Below are 23,127 nucleotides of genomic sequence, written 5' to 3' on the forward strand. Positions count from 1 at the left end.
CCTGCACCACTAATGGGCGGAAGCTGAACAGCGCTTCCCACATATACTCTTCAAGTATGCCTACAGGCGCTATAGGCCATAACATAGAAAAAAAAAAAATACGTCAGAGGTAGCTCAAGCTAATGACTGATGCTATGAAAAAAAAAAGATAACGTATATCACATTTGTTAGAAATATAGAGAGGATTGGAAAACTGATTCGTGAAATAGGGAGTCGTTTATACATTATTTGTAGATCGCAGTGCGTATGATTGAATACAGTTGAAGTGAGTGTGTTTTATTTTTCATTTGCTCATCATGACTGTACATAATTTGAGTAATTTGACGACACTGAAAACGAAACCATCACATGCTTCTTATTTTGTGAATAATACATATGGAATAGATACCTTTGTGTGCGAGTATATATTTGTACGATATTTGTAAGTGTGAGAAGAAATGAAAAAATAATGTGTTATATGTATTTGTAAAGAATATACATGTAAATGTTTAGAAAATTAATGTAATCTACATAAGGAAAAGAAATAGAAACGTGTGCGTTTTGAAAAGAGAAATGTAATGTGGGAAAAAAAAAACGAGCAAGTTTTAGGGCACATTACAATTCAGAACTCACCATGATTAATATCTAGCGGTCTTGGCCGCCGTGGTACAGTGCATGGAACCACTACTCGCGCTTTTGAGTCAAAGAGGTCTCCAAGCGGACGAGTTCGAAACGATCAATGTGGCCATAGTCCGAGTGTAGGTAGGGCCTCCTTAAGGCAAGTTCACAAATGCCAATTTACGACTGAAATTTTACGTCGGTAGAATTTTCGACTCCAAATCGGTGCCAAGTCACAAAACAAGACCAACATGTTGGTCCTGTTAGTCGATATGCGACTTTATTTACGTCGTGACGTCACGGAGTAAGCTTTGGAAATGTGGTCTCTTGGTATAGAGAAGATGTTAGAGTTGGTGAGGGAAAAAGGACACATCTAGGACCCAAGAAATTAATTACACAGAAAATAAATGCTTGCGCAAATTGTCGTTCGACGAAATAGCTGCCACTCTCTAAGAACTGTTTCCCTCAAAGCAGGGTGTTGTTGGAGGTGAGAATTGAAGACTTGTCAAGAATTGTCGTGAGAAATATTAACAATTTTCTTATGAGAAGTGTAGGCTAATTTAGAGTGTGGTAGACACTCCTTTCTTTCCTTCTACTTAAACAGGGACGTATCCACAGGCATTTTCTTTTCTGTTGACTTTTCCGGTACACCAGAAAAAGAGCAACCACAGCTTCAGCATCGTCACTGGAAGAAGAATTCTTGGCGGTTAGTTGTTTGATTACATTCACTTCCCGCCAAGGCGCCAACTAGTCGATACTTTCCAGTGGCTATGTGTGACACTTTCCGACTAGAAGGGATGAGTCGGAAACTCTGCCGACGTAAAATTTCAGTCGCAAATTGGCATGTGTGAACCCGCCTTTACTCGGGATAATGGTTCCCTAGCGGATGGGCTTTCAAATAGGATTTACCCCAAAAACGTAACCCTCTTTAGCCCATAAGTTCCCATGAAGTCCACAAGGTATTAAAAAAATGAAAACAGGAAGTATGAGACATAACTGATAATAAAATTACAATTCATTACTTATACCTGAACATTCCTGGAAGTGTCTGCCGTTCTCGGACATTGCTACGGAACACCGTACTCTTACTGCCGTTTGACAGGACATAAGATGAGTAAATTTTGTAGCATAGCATAAGAAAAAAACACAAATCTTTAAAATATGTTCTCTCTCTCTCTCTCTCTCTCTCTCTCTCTCTCTCTCTCTCTCTCTCTCTCTCTCTCTCTATCTATCTATCTATCTATACATCTATCTATTTATCTCTCTCTCTCTCTCTCTCTCTCTCTCTCTCTCTCTCGACAAAAATAGTATCTGTGGTTGAAAAAAAAAGTACGAGAGCATCACATTAGTTGGTGGAAGTTGTAAAAGTGTCCTCCGCAGTCATCGATGTGTGTGCACGAGGAGGTAGGCCAGGACGCGCAGCAGGAGGGCAAGACGGAGAGACGAGGATGGCGAGAGGGAGGCGTTATGGCCACTCTGCTGTACGGCGGCGCGGGGTTGGTCTGTCGGCACCACCATTGAAATAAAGGTTTTTATATATCTATCTATTGACTGATATTTTCTGTGTTCCGCGTCATAACAGAATACATGGACAATTAAAGTCGTATGTAGAAATAGTAATTGAGTAGATAATGGTCTAGAGTCCTTTCATTCCTGGCTTTCAACTGAAGCTTAAAACACTCTTGAAGCCTGACCATTACTGTAGGTATAGTGTAATGCAGACTATCTATATTGCTACGACTATATAAATACAACACTAATACACACCTGCCTGGATATGTAAAATAATCGAAGCAAAGCCTCCAGTATCAGGCCGACAACTGTAGCGGCCAGAATCTGTCGGGGTTACCGCCGAGAGCTTGAGTCTGCTCACTGTTCTGCTCGGCGACTTCTCCGTCTGTCGAGGAAATTTAATTACAGGATAAGAAGAGGATAGCAGAGACAATGACAACGTGAAGAAGAAGAAGAACAACAACAACAAGAAGAAGAAAAAAGAAGTAAAAAAAAAGAAAGAAAAGAAAGAAAATGAGTAAAATAAGAACAACAACAAAAGAGGATTATAAAGGATTACATAGAATAGCCAAGGAGTAGTAGACACTTAAGTCCTTGCAAAGCTCTTTGGTAACTACTTTTAACTACAGGATAGAGAGAGTAAGTACAGTAAAACAGAGCAATAGTAGTAGTAGTAGTAGTAGTAGTAGTAGTAGTAGTAGTAGTAGTAGTAGTAGTAGTAGTAGTAGTAGTAGTAGTAGTAGTAGTAGTAGTAGTAGTAGTAGTAGTACTAGTAGTAGTATAATAGAAGTAAGAGGAAGAGGGGAGGGTATAGAGTAATTTCAGTATAACAGCATAGTATTATTATTATTATTAGTAGTAGTACTAAGTACGAGAAGTAGTAGTTATAGTAGTACTAGGGAGGCAGTGGCATAGTGGGCAAGGTGGTGAGCATGGGATCGACCAGACGTCCACGCGTAGTAGGTTCGAAACCCACCACGTATCGCCTTGATACTTTGTCATTTGTCGAGTGGTTTAAAGTTATCTACATGTCACCATGATACTCTTGTTCTAGGTGGTTACACCAAAAATGCTCTTGGATGGTGATATGGGCCCTTATATGGGTACCACTATAAATAAAATTGCCAGCGCCACTAATGGGTGGACTCTTGAAGTTACCTACAGGCGCTATAGGCCAGAACATAAAAAAAAAGAGAGAAAAAAAAAAGAAGAGGAAGAATACATAGGAAAGGATGAGTCACAGGACACCTATGATAAAGTCACTCGTTCACTATACTACAACTATAATAAACTGTGTAGTAAGGTGCAAGGATAGAACAGATGAACCTCCTCCTTACCGAACACTCCCTCCGGCGTTACACGTCAGGAAATAAAACGAAAAGTGACTCCCATATCATTGAGAGGAACAATTAGGGAACTTTATAAAGGTAAGACGGGAAAATAAAGAACTATTGTAACTACTAGACTATCACTAAATGAATATTCAGATAGCATTTTCTTTATAAAACTTACCTAATTTACTTTTGAAAGTAGGTACCGTGTTAACCTGGATGATAGACACTAGTAGCTTGTTCCAAAATTCAACTACCCGTATGTTAAAAAGACTTCTTCGGAAATCAGTATTAAATCGCTGTCCTTTAATTTTCAGGACGTTATTTCTAGTTACTGATTGTAAGATCTAAAAAAAACTTTCGTAATCTATTTTACATTTAAAGTACTTTGAACATTTCTATGAGGTCACCTCTGATTCAGCGATTTTTTTTTCTATGCAACTTCAATCATGCACTTCAAGAAATGACCGCGACCCCACTAGTTTAATTGTACATGTGTTATTTTATGTGGTAATGGAGACACAGACTTGGCGGTTAGGAGTACTACATTTAAATTATTATATATTTCCCAAGCAAGACTATAGCAACTATCTCTCGACCAATATGTGACTACGTATAACTAGAAAACAACTTAGAATTTTAATTGTAAGCGAAGATGGTGTCCCAAGAAGTGAACTAACTGGCTGTCATATTGTTCATACTGGATTTTTATTATCCCTCCGTTTTAAGTCCGTTAAAAGCCTTTGACAAGTGTTCACCCCGTTGCCTTACATAGCTCAAACCTAGTATTAAATGATAAGTAATTTTGGATTATCTTTAGGGACTGTAATTGAACACCTTTCCTTACTTGTTTGTTGATAAAAAATATCACAAACTAATGAATCTGACTGAACTGTTATAATTTGTGATTAACATATTGTTACGGCCCCAGAGCATTCCTCCTTAAACGCCTGTCGTACCCGAGGTAGGTACCCCCGAAGGGCGGGGGTAAAAGTTGGTGTTTTGTGGTAGGGGCGGTGAAGGAAGCATGAGAGGTAACGTAACGCCGTCCTGCTCGCCACGTAATTGGTTGGACCATCCGCCTTTGCTGCGCCGGCCTCTGATTGGCCACAGCCGATGCGCTGTTGCCCCTGGCCATTTAAAAAGAGCAATGCTTCCATTTTAGGGTAAAATACCCTAAACTAGGGTAATTGGACCCTTTTTAGGATAGTGTTTAGGGTAATGCATTAACTAGGGTAATTTTAGGGTAATCTGCCGCCCTATGGATAGGTGTGCTTGGAATGGTGCCAATCTGGTGGCAGGCTGGTTCTCTTTCATGCTCGATTCATGTACACAACCATCCCCGTGACTTGTATCATCCCTTCACCCTCCCCCACCCCTTCTCCTTTCTCCCCAGTCTCCACTCACCCGTCTACTACGTGTACACGTTTTGGACCTTCGGACGGTTAGTCTAACCGTCCGAATGTCCAAAACGTGTGTGTTTGTGGGGGGAGGCAATATTTCAACTTATGTACGATAAGAGTGCATTAATCAACAATTAATGGGCAACTTCGACAATCTAGGGTAAAACACTCGAATCTAGGGTAAATTCGACAAAAATCTAGGGTAAGATTTCATCAACTCATGGAAACACTGAAAAAGAGGTGTGACAAGATTGCGGGAGCCAGTCAGTGTCCACTTGATGGACTTAGTTTTTGGCGACTGTTTGTGGACTTAGTCTCCACGCTCCTGCTGCACGGTACTTTTTCTCCGCATTCTCTTCTTGCTTTAGTTCACTCTGTGGACTCTGTTTTTGTGTCCATTTATCAGACTCAGTCGTTTTAGACGCACACGACTTGACTTTTTACTTTTCAGCATCATGTACTTCTTGTTTTTTTTCGCCCATTCTAATCAGACTGAGTTGGTACGAAGCCTTTGACCCCGTAAGGACTGTCAGCGTAGGGCGGCTACCTGAGGGGGACCCTTACGCAGGGTCGGTTATAGGAAGACCTGAGTCTGGGCGTTAGGGAATCTGATAGCCAGGACGAAGACCCGTAAGGGGCAACAGTCTGGTGATAGACTGTTATAGGTACTATGCACCAATATGCCTAGAATAAAAACAAAATATAGGAACCCCAACGACAGAGGAAATAGACTTAAGCTCATCGAAATTCTGTGTAGAAATGACATTGAAATCAGTAGGATTTTTCACACTTGATGGCTTTGCAGCGTTGACTCTAAATGAACAACATGCAGATAATATCTTTGCCTCTAAGACAAAAAATGAACTTGCTCAAAATGATTTTACCCCAGTAATGCCACCTGACTTAAGAGCTAGGAAAAGTGTCATAATTCCTAGAGTTGACGAACTAATCTATGAGAGAAAAATAGCAGACATTGGTCAAGAAATAATAAATGAAAATGAATGGATATCAGAGGAGGACATAGAAAATATTTATAAGTTCCCCACTTCCTCTACCTTAAAGATAACATTCAGCCTGACTACATTAGCAAAAAAATGTACAGAGAAGGGACTAAAAGCCTTTATAATAAGTATACCTGGTAACGAAATTAAACTGGAGACATACGTGTCCATTCAGTGCTGCATGCGTTGCTATACCCTAGAACAACACTACACCAATGAATGCCCCGAAGGTAGAGAATATAAGATCTGCTCCGAGTGTAGCGACGAGGGGCATGTGTGGCACCAGTGCTCTCAACAAGACAAAATATGTGTGAACTGTGGAGGTAACCACAGTACACTGGCCATGAAGTGCCCTAAAAGGAAGGAAATTATAAGAAATAAAAAAGCCCAACAAAATGTAAAACAAAATATGACTTAATCCAACATCACCCAGTCGTTTCAGTCACCTAAAATACCAACATTCAATATTCCACAAGTTACAAAAGAGGAAGTATTAAAAATCCACATTTGTGTTGCACATGCACAAGTAAAAAATCAGGAAAGGCCAGGATCTTATGAAGTGGAACTAAATAAAATTCTCAAAACAAACAATTTACCTTCCATAATAATACCTAATGAGACTTCTGTACAATCGGTAGAAGGTGCTGTGAGTCTTCCTCCAGCTCAAAAAGCAACATCAACACCAGAACAGGGTTTGAACAGACAAAACAGCTTAAGTAATTTGAGTGTTAGTAGCGAAGGTGCAACTTCAAAAAACTAAATGTAAATGTTCTTGGACTTAAATTCTACACAACTAAAACAAGTGGATGGCCCTCAAACTTTTCAACTGAGGATTTAGTAAAAGGAATCAGAAGCAAAAAAATAAAATGGACATACACAAACAAAAAGTACAGCGAGGAACAAATGCTGCAGTTAACTGAGACAGGTGACATTGACATTTCAAAATGCTTCTTTGTGGTACCAAATGACGAATACAGGAAAATCAGACCAGGTCTGATTCAGGAGCGTTCCCCAATAGAAATACGCGATCCAAGATTAAAAAAGATCTCTTATATAAAAGGCCATAAAAATTATGCAACATAACATCCTGAATTGAAAAACAAATAAAACATCTCTTCTACCTTATTATTTGTAAAATGACCCTGACATACTATTATTAAATACCCACGGATTAAAATCATGTGAAAACTGAAAATACCTGGTTACAGAGTATACAAAATTAATTACAGTGAGAATATTTATGATGGCTCAGCAATAGGACTAAAATATAACATCAAACATAAGTTATTTGATAATTTTGATACTGATTTTTTATCTGTTGAAATAGATACTAGCCTTGGACCAATTCAAATTGCTACTACATACTTACTCCCGAGACGCCCCTATCTACCATATACCGATATACATATACTCCAGGAGAGGTACTTACGGGGATGTAGGGCCAGTGCTGCAGACTGAGTGATTCCCCGTGTCCTCTCTTCCCGGTTCCCTTTGTGGTCTCATTTATACAATTGAGCAGCTGCAGCCTGCCCTCTAAAGACAACTTCTACTACTTCCTACACTACACTACAACACCTTACACTTTTACACTCTCTTCAAATCAAAATTTAATAATGGCTTCACCACGCCCTGCCTCGGAGTCCCCTCTGGGAGGGACCATAAATGTCCCCAGGTCGGACTGCCCTCTGCTGTCGACCTTGGGTGTCTTGACACTTCATCTAATACTTTCACTATCAATTTCTGCAACATTCGTGGCCTTCGTTCTAATTTTCAATCTGTGGAACACCACCTCTCCTCTACTAAACCTCATCTTCTCTTCCTAACCGAAACACAGTTGTCTGTGACTACTGACAGCAGCCCCTTTTCTGTTCCCTCCTACTTGCTCTATCCTCATTTTCAATCCAAAGCTGGATGTTGCGCATACGTGCGTAACGACACCACTTGCTCTCGTGCCCACAATCTTGAATCTTCAGAATTTTCTACCATCTGGCTAAGACTTCAATGTCACTCTCTAACTAAATTCATCTGTGCTGTATACCTCTCACCTAATTCCTCTGACTATGTAAAATTCTTTGACTATTTGACTTCCAAGGTGGAGCACATCTTATCTCACTTTCCTTTGCTGAGATCTCCATTTTAGGGATTTCAATGTTCACCACCAGCTTTGGCTTTCATCTTCTTTCACTGACCAACCTGGTGAACAAACCTTCAACTTTGCTATCCTTCATGACCTAGAGCAGCTAGTGCAGTTCCCTACCCGTATTCCTGACCGCCTTGGAGACACGCCCAACATTCTTGATCTTTTCCTAACCTCCAACCCTTCTGCTTACTCTGTTAAACTTTCCTCTCCGTTGGGCTCCTCCGACCACAATCTAATTTCCGTTACCTGTTCTATCACTCCAGTGCAGCCTCAGGACCCGCCTAAGCGGAGGTGCTTCTGGCATTTTAACTCTGCTAAGTGGGAGGAACTAAGGCAGTACTATTCTGATTTCCTTGGGATGATTATTGTTTTCATGTCAGAGATCCTTCTCTTTGTGCCGAGCGCATAACAGAGGTGATTATCTCTGGCATGGAGCTATACATTCCTCATACTTTCTCTAACCCTAAAGCTAAAAAGCCTTGGTTTAACTCTGCTTGTTCTCGTGCTGTCAATGATAGAGAGGCGGCTCACAAACGGTTCCGTAGCCATCCAACTGCTGAAACTCATGCCCTATATATTTCTGCCCGTAATCATGCCAAATCTATTCTCCAACTTACTAAAAACTCTTTCATCAATAGAAAATGTCAAAGTCTTTCCAATTCTAACTCCTCTCGAGATTTCTGGCATCTAGCCAATAATATCTCTAACAACTTTACTTCTTCGTCTTTCCCTCCTTTACTTCATCCAGATGGCTCTACAGCTGTCTCTTCTTTTCTAAAGCTGAACTCTTCGCTCAAACCTTTGCTACCAACTCAACTTTGGATGATTCTGGGCATATTCCTCCTACTCCTCCACCCTCTGACTACTTCATCCCTAAAATTAAAATTCTTTATAAAGACGTTTTCCTGGCCCTCTCTGGCCTTGATTCTCGGAAGGCTTACGGTCCGGATGGAGTCCCTCCTGTTGTTCTCAAAAACTGTGCTTCCGAACTCGCTCACTGCCTGGTCAAACTCTTTCATCTGTGTCTCTCTACTTCTATTTATCCTTCTTGCTGGAAGTTTGCTCACATTCAACCTGTCCCTAAAAAAGGTGACCACTCCAATCCTTCTAACTACCGCCCTATAGCTTTGATTTCCTGCCTTTCTAAAGCCTTTGAGTCTATCCTTAATAGGAAGATAATGAGGCATCTATCAGCTCACAACCTTCTCTCTGATTGCCAGTATGGTTTCCGTAAAGGCAGATCTACTGGTGATCTTCTTACTTTCCTAACTGAATCTTGGTCATCCTCTTTTAGGGACTTCGGTGAAACCTTTGCTGTCGGCCTTGACATATCGAAAGCCTTCGATAGAGTCTGGCACAAATCTTTAATTTCTAAACTACCCTCCTACGGATTCTATCCTTCTCTCTGTACCTTCATCTCCAGTTTCCTTTCCGATCGTTCTATTGCTGCTGTAGTAGACGGTCACTGTTCTTCCCTAAAACTATCAACAGTGGTGTTCCACAGGGTTCTGTCCTATCACCCACTCTCTTTCTATTATTCATCAATGATCTCCTAAATCTGACTCAATGCCCTATCCACTCCTATGCTGATGATACCACCTTGCATTATTCAACAGCGTTCAACAGACGCCCAACCCAACAACAATTAAATGACTCAAGGCGAGATGCTATAGGACGCCTAACTTCTGATCTTTCACTTGTTTCTGATTGGGGCAGAGAAAACCTGGTTTTGTTCAATGCCTCAAAACTCAATTTCTACAACTATCTACTCGACATAACCTTCCAGACAACTATCCTCTCTTCTTCAATAACACTCAACTTCCCTCTCCTCTACATTAAACACACTCGGTCTATCCTTCACTAAAAATCTAAACTGGAAATTTCACATCTCTACTCTTGCTAAATCAGCTTCCAAGAAGTTAGGTGTCCTGTGGCGTCTTCGTCCATTTTCTCTCCCTCCCAGCTGCTTGCTCTGTACAGGGCCTTATCCGCCCGTGTATGGAGTATGGCTCTCATGTCTGGGGGATCCACACACAGCTTTACTAAACAAGGTGGAATCTAAAGCTTTTCGTCTTATCAACTCTTCTCCTCTAACTGACTGTCTTGATTCTTTAAGTCACCGCCGCAATGTTGCATCTTTATCTGTCTTCTACCGCTGTTTTCATGCTGTCTGCTCTTCTGAACTTGCTAACTGCATGCCTTCCCCTCCTGCGGCCTCGCTGCACAAGACTCTCTACTTCTTCTCATCCCTATTCTGTCCATCTTCCTAATGCAAGAGTTAACCAGTATCTTCACTCCTTCATTCCCTACACTGGTAAACTCTGGAACTCTCTACCTGTGTCTGTATTTCCACCTGCCTATGACTTAAACTCTTTCAAAAGAGGAGTGTCAAGACACCTCTTACGTTAACTGGACCCTCCTTTTAGATTTTTTTGTTTTTTCTCTTTCTCCTACTTTCCTCTTAACAGGGCCTGGCAACCAGCGGGATTTTTTTTTTCCAACACTTTGTTTTCCCTTGGCCAGTGCCCTTGTAATGTAAAAAAAAAAAAAAAAAAAAATTAAGTAATAGTATACCTACATACATTTTAGGAGACTTCAATGGTCGGCACACAGTTTTTGGTAACAGAGACACTAAAACAGTAGGGAAAAGTTTATCTAATTTAATAAATCAAGGTAAACTCATACATCTTGGTCCTCACTTTCCTACCTTATTCAGTCACAAATCATCTACAAATCCGGATAATTTTTTTCAAATAAACTACTTGAACTGTATCAGTGAGCCAGGAGACTTAACAACTTCTGATCACCTTCCAATAATATTCAAGCTCTCCACTACGTCTTTTATAACTGAGAAACAAAAAGTCTATAAGATAAGCAAAGCTGATTGGGATTTGTTTCACCAAAAATTAGACTCTCAAATAAATGTTACAAACTTACAGGATAATAACGTTGATCAACTCGAGATTGCAACATTAGACTAGATAAAAGCGGTTAAAAGTGCCATGGACATCGCCATCCTTAAGTCTTCTCATCAATATATCTATCAATTAAAAACTACTCTAGAAATTTAAAACTTAGAAATTCAATTCAATAATTTAAAACAATTCGCTTCAGCAAACGGCTGGACTTTACAAATATACAGAGAATACCAAAGAATTAAAACATAATTAAAAGAAAGATGCAAAGAAGCTTACAACAAATCTTTGGAAGATAAAATAAATCACATTTCAGAAAATAGTAAAAACAGCAAACAATTTTGGAATAAGATTAAGATATTAAAAGGTAAGAAGGTAGTTCATACTAATTACATGAAAGACTCTGACGGAAAAAAACATTTCTCAGATAAAGAAAAATGTAGATTAATGGAGAAAATTTGGAGAGATATCTTTAGGATCACAGATGAGGAAGAAAAAAATTTTGACCAGCAATGTAAATCACAATAGAGTTAACTCATTTCCAACTGTTGACCTAGTAGACTAAATTCCGAAGACTATCACACTAGAGAAATAATCTTGGACGAAATAAAATCATATATTTGCAGATCAAAAAAGAAAGCACCCGGGTCAACTAAGATAAATATTCATATATTACAGAATTGCACTCAAAAGACGTTAGAACAACTACAAAACATATTTAATGCGTGCTTGTCAATAGGATACTTCCCTAATATATTCAAAGAAGCAATAATAAAATTTATCCCTAAAAAGATAAAAGTCCCGTAAATCCTATAAATTACCGCCCTATTTCATTGCTAGAAGTGCCGGGTAAGATCTTTGAAAGACTTATACAGGCCAGACTAAACACCTTTTTATCGGAAAATAATATCATAAAAGAACGACAACACGGCTTCAGGACATATAAAGGCACTCATACTGCAATTACATCAACCTATGAAACAATCGCCAACTCTTTAGCTGACAAAAAACAAGTTTACATGGTCTTAAGGGATCTCGCAAAAGCCTTCAATAAAGTCTAGCATAACGGGTTAAAATATAAAATCTTAAGATTGGGGCTTCCTGATATCCTAGAGAAAATATTGTGCAATTTTTTAGATAACAGAAAAGCCAAAATCAACATTGGTAATGACTATAGCAATGTAATAAATCTACTAAGCGGTGTCCCGCAGGGAAGTATTTTATCACCTTCGTTGTATACGTTGTACGAGTATACAAACGATCTTCCTCGAGCTGAATTTGGATGTATGGACACCATGTACGCAGATGACATTACACAAATTATTACAACACAAAGTAAGTCAAAATTAATGATGAAAGTAAAGGTTGAACGGGAAATCGAGAGAATAAACAAATTTAAAAGACAATGGAAAATAAAAACAAATGAAGAGAAATTAAAAATTATACCAATTGCACAACGTAAAACTAAAAAAAATACAGCAAATGGAAAAGAAAGTAAGACGTGTAACAATGGGAAACTGCTTGGTCTTAATATTGGCTCTACTGGATTTATTGGCCACATCACAAAAACAATTCATAAAGGTAGAGGAATCTTATCTCAACTCCGAAGATTCAGTAGTTTAACACCTGTTTTAAAAACCACTCTAATAAAGACTTTACTAGTACCAATTTTAACATACCCTTCAATACCGATATGTATGTCCTCATTAACTCAAAAGAAAAAGATACAACGTATCCTTAACAAAGCTGTCCGATTTATACACTGCAACGAAGAACAATTGAATACGAAAGAATTACATCTAAGATACAATATCATTCCATTGAATATTTTCAATCATCAAAAAGCTCAGAAAACATGGGAGACCATAAAATTAAATGAAAATGCGCTATATGAAGAACTCGTGGCAGATAGGAACAGGTCACATACATGGTTCCCCAAATGTAGTGCGATAATTAATATGGAGGAACCCGAGGCAATTTTTACGTGACAAATTTAATTTTTCTTCTAGTTTTCACAGATTGATTCCTGCCGCAAGGACCACACCATAATTAACGGGTGCACCGATACAAGATGGAGCTACCTTACTTAATGTCCTTTTTCCTTCCATAAATACACAATGTATCACACCCTAACCTTACATCCTATCCACCATATCCTACTATCCTATTCCCACTAACAAATTTAACCTTTTCTACAACTAATTACTAACTAACTACCCACCTTACCTATTCTTACATTAAACCACATAAATCTTTTATTTTATTACTCACAACAAATAACTTTATTATAATGAAAAAAAAAAATAAATAAATAGATAAATAGACAGAATTGAAAGCCAACTCACTTTGAATAATACAATAAATGTTTGCCTGAAAAGAAAGTCAGAATTTGAATGGAGACAACCCTGACTCTGCTCATTGCTGTGCATGTACATGTGCATATGCATTTGTGCATGTGCATGTGTATGTGTGTATCTGCGTGTAAGTGGAGTCGGACCATTGTAAATAACTCACGGTCACAGCACAGGACAGTCAATTACTACTAGGGTCTTTGTTGTGTCTCTCTCGGGGAGGGCTGTCACACAAAGTTACGCACATGGGTTACTGCACTAAAGAAAATACTCTCTCTCTCACCCCAGCAGTGTGACAGGCGTTCCTTCCCCGAGAGTCTGTTGTTATAGGGAAAGCTGGGTTCTGCCTGAGCATTTGTGACCATTGAGTGTGTGTGTGTGTGTGTGTGTGTGTGTGTGTGTGTGTGTGTGTGTGTGTGTGTGTGTGTGTGTGTGTGTGTGTGTGTGTGTGTGTGTGTGTGTGTGTGTGTGTGTGTGTGTGTGTGTGTGTGTGTGTGTGTGTGTGTGTGTGTGTGTGTGTGTGAATGGAGGCGTGTGTCTGACGGTTATGAAAAAAAAAAAATAATAATAATAGCAAAGTGGACAAGCCCAGTACCTATTCTCTCTTCTACTTTATTTCACCCCTTGTCTTCCCACCCACTTTCTCTTTAGCTAGGCTTTCTGATTTTCACCATACTTAAAAAAAAAAAAAAAAAAAAAAAATGCGGAAGCTTTTGTCCTTCCGACTGCCACGAGCCTTGTATCACTTACGCACCAAGGAAGTACCGCCTTCTCACTGTATAACCCCTCGCCTCTGTTTGTGAACCCCTTCGCCCGTGACATTACAGCTGTGTGTAATTGTTACTCAATAGTGAAAGGAAGAAACTTTACTTGTGTTTCCCTGTGCCTGTATGAGTGTGTGCCTGAGCTGTATGTGCTTGTAGCGTGTCTGTGCGAGAATCTGCGCTGTCGGCCCTCCGGTCCTCGCCACACTGCCAGCTGCCGAACCTACGAGAAATGCTCAGGGTAAGTCGTTTGTGCCAACCTGCTGAAACACAGGTAAGACAGTGATTGAACAGTGCACAGGACAACGACACACCCCCATAGCTTTCGTAACACTGGTGTCAGGATAAGTGGAATATTTAGTGGCCGGTCAAGTGTTGCCGTGACCATGGAGGAACAAGGTGCCGATGGCGGTCACGAAGACCGCATGTTGAACCTGTTGCTTGCCCTGCAGCAAAGTGTAGAAAAACAGGCAGAGGCACAGCGAGAACTGCGGGACAGTGGGGCTGAACAGGCTCGGGCACAAGCACGACGAGCTGAGGAACAGACGCAGGCTTTGTCCCAGTACATGGACAAGTGGGCACAAAAACTGAACGAGTGGTGGGGTGAAATAGTGGCAGTGAAGAAGGAAACAAAACAGTATGTGCGGGAATAGTGCGAACTGCTGTCAGAGACAGTCACCAGACAGCTTAATGCCGTGGAAATAGGCAGTGAGAATCGTGTGGAGGCGGCAGCAAAGCAAGTCGCTAATCTGCGGGAGGAAGTGGCTGAACTGCGTGCCACCGTGGAGCGGCAACCCGAGCAACTCACCAACGGCGCCGAGCATGACCTCGGGGACATCTGTGGCCACAGAGACACCCTGTCGGAGCCTGGAGGCTTCAAGCACTGCGACGCAGCATTGGAAGGTATGCCAGAGCCCCGGTTGCTGTGTGCTGCCCCTGCCGGGCTGTTCACATCGCCCCGCACGTCGCCGCCACCCACTCCGCCATGCACGCCTCCTATACTCCTGTCCCCCCGCGGTGCCCGACAGCCAAGCACCCCCCACGGCGCTGGACCGAGCAGATGGAGGAAACCAGCAGAGTTCAGTGGGGACGTGGCCTGAGAGGCTTACCAGCGCCAGTTTGAGTGCGTGGCGCGAGGACAAGGCTGGGACGACACCGAGAAGGCGTATCAGCTCATCGCCAGCCTCCGTGGACCAGCGAATCAAGTGCTGGCCCAGCTGACGAACGCCCAGTATTCGTCATACCAGAGACTGGCTGAGGCGTTACAGCAGCGATTCGGTGTGACGCTTCAGGCTGAGGTGTATCGGACTCAGCTTAAGGAGCGGGCCAGGGGGGAGCCACTCCCGCGGCTGCCACAGGACTTGGAGGCGCTGGTGCGGCGCGCTTATCCCGGGGCGCCAGAAAGCATGGTCGCGGTGCTCGCACGCGACCACCTCATCGATGCGCTTGGAGATCAGCAGCTCCAGATATATGTGAAACAGGCGCACGAGACGACTGGTTAGGGCGCGCTCTCAAAGGCCTTGGAATTTGAGGTCTTCCTACGATGCACTGCAAAGCTGGCCGTGCATGCTCCCTCTGCACCCCGAGGCTCCACCCGTCACCTCCGTGCCCGCCGAACCCGGACGCGCCAGTCGACGCCATCACCTGCCGCCCGGCACGACAGTTCAGTGGAGTGTGTTGGGGGTGTGGGCAGAAAGGACATATGCGGGTGCACTGTAAGAGCACCCGACGAACACGCTCATTGGAAGAGCTGCCCGTCCGCACCGCCACTCCTCCCCCGTCACCCTGCTGTGCCAACTGCGGCCAATGGGGCCACACCCGAGGCCGCTGCCAGTTGTCGCAGGATCTCAGGCAGCTGGGAAACGGGTCCGGGTTGAGCGCGGGGCCCGTCGCTCAGCCCCAGTTCCCTGTCGGGGCCTCCAGCGATTAGAATGCCGCCTGTCCTCTCCTCCCGTAGTCCAGGTCCAGGGCACAGGGGATGGAAACCTGTGTCAACTGGTAGTCGACACGGGAGCGGAGAGGACGTTTATGAGGGCAGACGTGGTGAAGGCGCGCCACATCCCGCGGGCAGAGCAGCAGCTGTGTGGCGTCACGGGGCATTGTGTGACGCCCCGTGGACCCGTCACCGTGGAGATCGCCATCGGAGAGATCGTGGAACAGCTGCCGGTGTACGTGGCTGACATGGAAGAACCGTGTCTGCTTGGGGTGGACTTCCTGGCTCGTTGTGGGGCGAGCGTGGATGTAGGGAGAGGCAAGTTGAGGTTGCGTAACGTGGAAGCACCTCTCCTCCTTACAGACGCCGCCAGGAGCAGTGGAAGGTCCAGAGAAGCAGCACGGGAAAGCCTGGAGCAGTCACCACGAGTGGGCTGTTATGTGGCCCGAGGCGAGCGGATGGACGGGACGGATGAGAGACAGTTGCCGATACACGTGCGGAACCTGGCCTCCAGGAGCACCACCCAGCTGAATCCAATGCAGAAACAGGCCCTCGAACAGGTGTTAAGTAAGTATGCTGATGTATTTAGCCGTGGCGACCATGACTTGGGTCGCACGGCACTAGTAAAGCATACCATTAATACAGCTGGCCATGCACTCATCAAACAGCCCCCACGTCGCGTTGCCCCGGCCAAGAGGGAGGAGATGCAGCGCCTGGTAGAAGAGATGGCCGTCCAGGGAGTAATTGAACGCTCTGACAGCCCGTGGTCGTCACCTGTCGTCTTGGTGGGTAAGAAAGATGGTAGTCAGAGATTTTGTGTGGACTATCGTGCCCTGAATGAGATAACTGTTAAAGACTCATACCCTTTGCCCCGCATAGACGACACTCTGGACGCCTTGGGAGGTGTCCGCTGGCTGTCCACGCTTGACCTGAAGTCCGGCTACCACCAGGTAGAGATGGCAGAGGAAGATAAGGCCAAGACGGCGTTTTCTTTCGGGCAGGGACTGTGGCAATTCAAAGTAATGCCTTTTGGGGCGTGCAATGCTCCCAGTTGCTTCATGAGATTGATGGACAAGGTGCTGGAAGGGCTGCAATGGAAGTCAGCGCTAGTGTACTTAGACGACATCCTGGTGTATGGAAATAACTTCCAGGAGGAGCTGCAACGCCTGGAAGAGGTACTGAGACGGCTGCTGCGAGGGGCCAACCTAAAATTGAGCCCTAAGAAATGTACTCTTCCAGCATGAGGTTCCGTATCTGGGTCACCTGGTTGGGAGGCAAGGTGTGCGGACGGACCCAGACAAGGTAGCTGCGGTAGTGAACTGGCCCACTCCTGCTTCAGTGGGAGATGTTAGGAACTTCATGGGGCTGTGTACTTATTACCGCAGGTTTGTGGAGGGCTTCGCCACCATCGCCGCCCCGTTGTACCAGCTGACCAGCCAGGTTCGAGTGGGACGCGGAGTGCCAGGACGCGTTCGAACGACTGAAGTCGGCCCTGGCCTGCGACCCAGTGCTGGCGTTCCCGCTCCGCGACACTCCGTTCCTGCTGGACACTGACGCAAGTGCTGAGGGCGTCGGGGCTGTCCTGTCCCAGGTAAGCGAAGGAAAGGAACGTGTTGTAGCTTATTACAGCTCCAAGTTCAGCCGGGCGGAGAGAAACTATTGCGTCACCCGGAAGGAGCTGTTGGCAATGGTAAAAAGCTTAAAACACTTCCACCCTTACATTTATGGTACAGCCTTTACCATCAGGACGGACCATGCAGCGCTGAGGTGGCTGAAGACGCTCCGGGACCCCGAGGGACAGCTAGCGAAGTGGCTGGGCCGACTCGAGCAGTATAACTACCGCGTCGTGCACCGGGCAGGCAGGGTGCATGCGCTGTACCCGCCGTGAGTGTGGCACGCCGTCGCAGCAATGCCGCCGGGTTACTCTCACTGACGTAGGTGACCAGCAGCGGTGGCGACAGGCCCAGCGACGGGATGCCCACCTCGCGCCCGTGATGTCCTGGCTTGAGAGAGGTGAGCGGCCTGGGCGGGAGGAACTGTCACCAAAGAGCCCGTCCACCAAGTGTCTCGAGAGTCAGTGGGCCATGCTGCGGCTTCATGACGGCGTGCTGCAGCGGCGGTGGGACGACGTGGCCACGGCAGGCAGCGCGTGGCTGATTGTTGTCCCCAATGCCCTGCGCTCCGAGCTACTGCAAGAGGCTCACGCAGGCGTCAACAGCGGACACCTGAGCCGTAAGAAGACGCTATGTCGCCTAAGGGAGCATGCCTACTGGGTGGGCATGCGGCAAGATGTCGAGGAGTGGTGCAAGGTGTGCTCGACCTGCGGGGCAAGGAAAGGGCCAGCGCGGAGGACCCGGACACCATTGCAGCTGTACCAGGTCGGTGCCCCCATGGAGAGAGTTGCTGTCAACATTGCCTGCCCACTTCCCTGCACACCCTGTGGCAACCGCTTCATCTGTGTCGCGATGGACTATTTTACCAAGTGGCCCGAGGCATACGCGGTGCCAGATCATGCAGCGGAGACGGTGGCAGAAGTGTTGGTCGGTGAATTCTTCACCCGGTTTGGGCTGCCGGGGGAACTCCACTCCGATCAAGGCCGAGAGTTTGAGTCGCGGGTGTTCAAGCAGAGCTGTGAACTGCTTGGGGTGAAAAAGACCCGCACGACTCCTCTCCATCCACAGGGCGATGGCATGGTTGAGAGGTTCAACCGTACCCTGGCGGACGAACTGGCCAAGTCCTGCGGCGAGGATCAGCAGGACTGGGACCTGTGGCTGCCGCTCTCACTGATGGCTTACCGAACGGCACAGCAGGAGGTTACAGGTTACACGCCTAGTCGTCTGATGTTCGGCCGTGAGATGCGCCTGCCCCTAGATCTCACGACCGGGCGGCCGCCTGGGGAGGAGTCGCCTGCTTCGACGCCCAAGTTTGTGGTGGCCCTGCACAAGAGAATGACAGCGACCCGGCAGCGTGTGACGCAGAACCTGCGGTTGGCGGGACAGGCCATGTCTCGTCAGTACCTGCGGCGGAGCAGGGGGGCCCAATACGAGGTGGGCAGTCGAGTCTGGCTGCACAATCAGCGGCGGAAACGCGGGCTGGCCCCCAAGCTCCAGAGTCCGTGGGAAGGTCCATATACCGTGCTGGCCGCACAGAGCAGTCGTGGTACATGTCGACAGGATGTGTCCATACCACAGCGGTGGCCACTTCACCTGGGAAGTGAACGATAGGGTGGGAGAAGACAGAGATCTTGTGTGCGACCCGCTTCCCGGTGAGGACAGGGACCTCGAGTGTGACTCGCTTCCTGGGGAGGACATGAACCTTTCCGCGGTGTGGCCGCCAGGTGAAGAGGAAGAGGAAATTGTGAAGGAAGTGGCTCCGGAGCCCGCGGTTAGTGACAGTGACACTCTTAGTGATGTGCTCCGCGGGGCACTGCCTCCGCGGCGCTCGGGGTGAACCCGCCGTCCTCCCGCCTGGTGGCGCGATTACATACACAGCGACAGTGACAGTGACACTTAGTGATAGACGGGACGTCTACTTTTAAGGGGGGGGATAGTGTTACGGCCCCAGAGCATTCCTCCTTAAACGCCTGTCGCACCCGGGGTAGGTACCCCGGGTGTGGTAGGGGGGGGTGAAGGAAACATGAGAGGTGACGTAACGCCGTCCTGCTCGCCACGTAATTGGTTGGACCGTCCGCCTTTGCTGCGCCGGCCTCTGATTGGCCACAGCCGATGCGCTGTTGCCCCTGGCCATATAAAAAGAGGTGTGACAAGGTTGCGGAAGCTTTTGTCCTTCCGACTGCCACGAAGCTTGTGTCGCTACGCACCAAGGAAGTACCGCCTTTTCACTGTATAACCCCTCGCCTCTGTTTGTGAACCCCTTCGCCCGTGACATTACAGCTGTGTGTAATTGTTACTCAATAGTGAAAGGAAGAAACTTTACTTGTGTTTCCCTGTGCCTGTATGAGTGTGTGCCTGAACTGTATGTGCCTGTAGCGTGTCTGTGCGAGAATCTGCGCTGTTGGCCCTCCGGTCCTCGCCACACTGCCAGCTGCCGAACCTACGAGAAATGCCCAGGGTAAGTCGTTTGTGCCAACCTGCTGAAACACAGGTAAAAGTGGCGTCACACTAGCACTTTTTCCGTCGTCTCAGCCGATTTCCGTCGTCTTTTTACTCTTCTGTCAACTCTTTCCGTCGTCTTGAGTCAGACGGAACGCATCGTTTTCGTCTAGCGCCAATTTTTAGTCAAAATAAGAACTATGGTTTCTAATCAACACTTTTATTAAAATTTTTTTTTATTGTTAAATGGAAGAATGCTATTATCATGACAGAAGAAATTTAAATGAGTTGATGAATATATATTTGTATACATATTTTTTTTTCTTCTAGCCTAGCAATGAAAAGTTCCTCAGTTGTTTGTGTACATTTCGGGGAGTGCGAATGTGCGACGCTTTTGAATATTTCCAAGGCAACTTCCAAGTAGCTGGCCAAGATGAGCAGTGGACAAAACACTTTGACGAATTTCACATAGAGACTATGAGAGGTCACCGTTGCCTTTGGGATCACAGAACAGCTGATTACATTATAAAGTGCAAAAAAAGCCGCGGCTTGCTGGGGTGAATGAGGAGCCATGTTTGTTTACAATCGACAAGCGCGGCAAAGGCGGAAGCAAGCTTGTGTGTGACGGCCACCGTCTGCAAATGTTGACAGTCGTCAGAAAATTGACAGAAAAAGAAGACGGAAAAGTGCTAGTGTGACGCCGCCTTAAGACAATGACTGAACAGTGCACAGGACAACGACACACCCCCATAACAATATGAAATAAATACATTTGTGTGAGTATATATTTGTATGATAGATGCAAGTGTGAGAAGAAATGAAGAAAAGAATATGTGTCATTTGTATTTGTAAAGAAAATACATGTAAATGTTTGGAAAGTTTATGTAATTTACAGAAGGAAAGAAATAGATACATGTGTGCTTTGAAATGAGAGAGAGAATGTAATGTGGAAGAAAACGAGTAAGGTTTAGGGCACACTACAATTGACAAGTGACCATGTTTGATGTTTTGCAGTCTTGGTGACCCCAGGAAAAACGCTTGGTGACTCCACTTGGGGTAGCGACCTTAAGGTTGGGAAATGGGGTCTTAGGGAAAACATATTAAATCTTAAAAGAAAAAAAATTTCATAAGACAGACAACGCATTCCTAGGATTAGTTTAGTTGCTCGTCTTTGTACGCTCTCCAATATCTTAATGTCTTTTTGATAACATGGAGACCAGAACTGAACCGCACATATACATGTACGGTCTCACTAAACGAGTTATGACCTGGTGTCTTATAATAAAAGTACGCACAATAAATCCCATGACGATAATTTGCTTTACAACTGGCAGCCGAACACTGCATAGCACATTTCAAATCGTTTGTTACTATTACACACAGGTTCTTATCTTCAGTAACTGATCAGATTTTCTTCATGTAATTTTTAATTAGGTTTTCATTGTTATGGCTGATGCACAGTATACTTAACTCCATTAAAATTCAAAAGCCATATCACTTTAAGTTATGTTATCTAAATTCCACTGGATGGCGTCACTCGCCTCCTGTGAATACATTACCTCTTACGTAGTTTAATGTTAACGCACAGGTCCTTCTCTTCATTAACTTTGATCAAATTTTGTCCATGTAATTTACAATTATATTTTAATTGTTATGGCTGATTTGGATTACTTTATACTTTTCTCTATTAAAGTTCAAAATGTATTTGTCACTCCAAGTACTTAGGTTATCTAAATCCCGCTGGATGCGATCACAGTCGTTTCTTGTGAGTGCTTTACCACCAAATTTAATGTTGTCGGCGAATTTGGAAATTTTTGATACAATGCCGTAGACTCAATCATTGATGTACAGTAAAAAAGTAACGGACCCAAACTTGAAACCCTTGGGTGACACCAAACGTAACTTGAAGCCAGTCGGAAGCTCCTCCATTTTTAACTACTCATTGTTTCCGATTGGTTAGCCAGCTTTAAACCCAAGCACACAACTGGTCTTCCATTAATTGTGCTTTTAGCTAAATTAAAAGACGTTTATGTGATACGGTATCGAACGCTTTCCTGAAGTCGAGATATGTCAGATGGGGCTCGCTCATATCATAAGTACATAAGAACATAAGAAAATGAGGGAAGATGCAAGAAGCCATCAGGCGTACACGTGTCAGTCTATGTGTGAACAAAACTACCAAGTAATTCTACCTATCATCACCATCCATAAATTTGTGTAATCTTCATTTTAAGCTCCCTGTTGACTTAGCACTAACAATGTGATTACTGAGTTTCTTCCATTCATACTGAGTACGTTATATTCTTACCGACCCCATTCCATCATAATTCGAGAATATGTAATCGACGAATTCCAAGAGATTTGTGAGGCAAGATCTATTGTTCCGAAAACCATGTTGGATGTCTAATTTCAATTTGTGGTTTTCAAGGAAGGAAGTGATTCTGTCTTTGAGTATTTTTTCAAAAATCTTTATAACTACCGAGGTGAGACTGAAGGATCTGTAATTTCCAGCTTAGCTTTTGTTACCTTTCTTGGATATCCGTGTGACATTTCAGCATTTGCAATGACTCGATACAATTCCTTCCTGTAACAATCTATTGAAGAGCAATTTCAAAGGTAACAGAAGAATTAAAAGGTATAGTATCTCACATTAATCTAATTAATATTTTATCAGTCCATGTGCTTTTAGTGGGATCTAGAAGGACAAGAGGAGGAGGAGGAGGAGGAGGAGGAATAACACTAATAAAAATTAAAAAATCAAACATAAGAATAAAGAAATTAACCGTACCTACTTATTCAAGATCGGCAAAATACACAAGTGCACGTCACGCACCTGCAGTGCAATGCCACCCCTGGGAGAGTCGTAGTGTAGTCTCGCAGCGCCCTGGTACCACGCCACCTGACTCGGTCCCGCCCGTTCCTTGTGGTCCACTGTGCAGGTGATGGCTAGGATGCTTCCCTTCTGGATGTAGCGCTCGTCTGTCCCCTCAATGCGTACCATCGTGTCTGCCACGACAATGTTTGGGAATATATATATGATGTTGTACCTTGACAAATTAATATCGTATCTGCTAAAGTGTATCGTACTTTGCGAGGAAAATATTATCCTTTAGCTAAAACCTTATTAT

General features: G+C 44.4%; 1 protein-coding gene across 1 annotated transcript in view; it reads right to left on the bottom strand.

Annotated features, from left to right (window-relative positions):
* Nucleotides 1-1,871: 1,871 nt before the first annotated feature.
* The window catches only part of LOC123512045 (basement membrane-specific heparan sulfate proteoglycan core protein-like), a 48,582-nt gene continuing 27,326 nt past the window's right edge, over nucleotides 1,872-23,127 (bottom strand). The window contains exons 6-8 of the mRNA XM_045268201.1: nucleotides 22,833-23,005; nucleotides 2,365-2,494; nucleotides 1,872-2,099 (exon numbers count right to left, since the gene is read on the bottom strand). Of these exons, the coding sequence (XP_045124136.1) occupies nucleotides 1,978-2,099; nucleotides 2,365-2,494; nucleotides 22,833-23,005 (425 nt within the window). The 3' untranslated portion in view covers nucleotides 1,872-1,977. The remainder of the gene's footprint in view (nucleotides 2,100-2,364; nucleotides 2,495-22,832; nucleotides 23,006-23,127) is intronic.

This window comes from Portunus trituberculatus, chromosome 32, assembly GCF_017591435.1.
Source record: "Portunus trituberculatus isolate SZX2019 chromosome 32, ASM1759143v1, whole genome shotgun sequence".
Classification (NCBI taxonomy): domain Eukaryota; kingdom Metazoa; phylum Arthropoda; class Malacostraca; order Decapoda; family Portunidae; genus Portunus; species Portunus trituberculatus.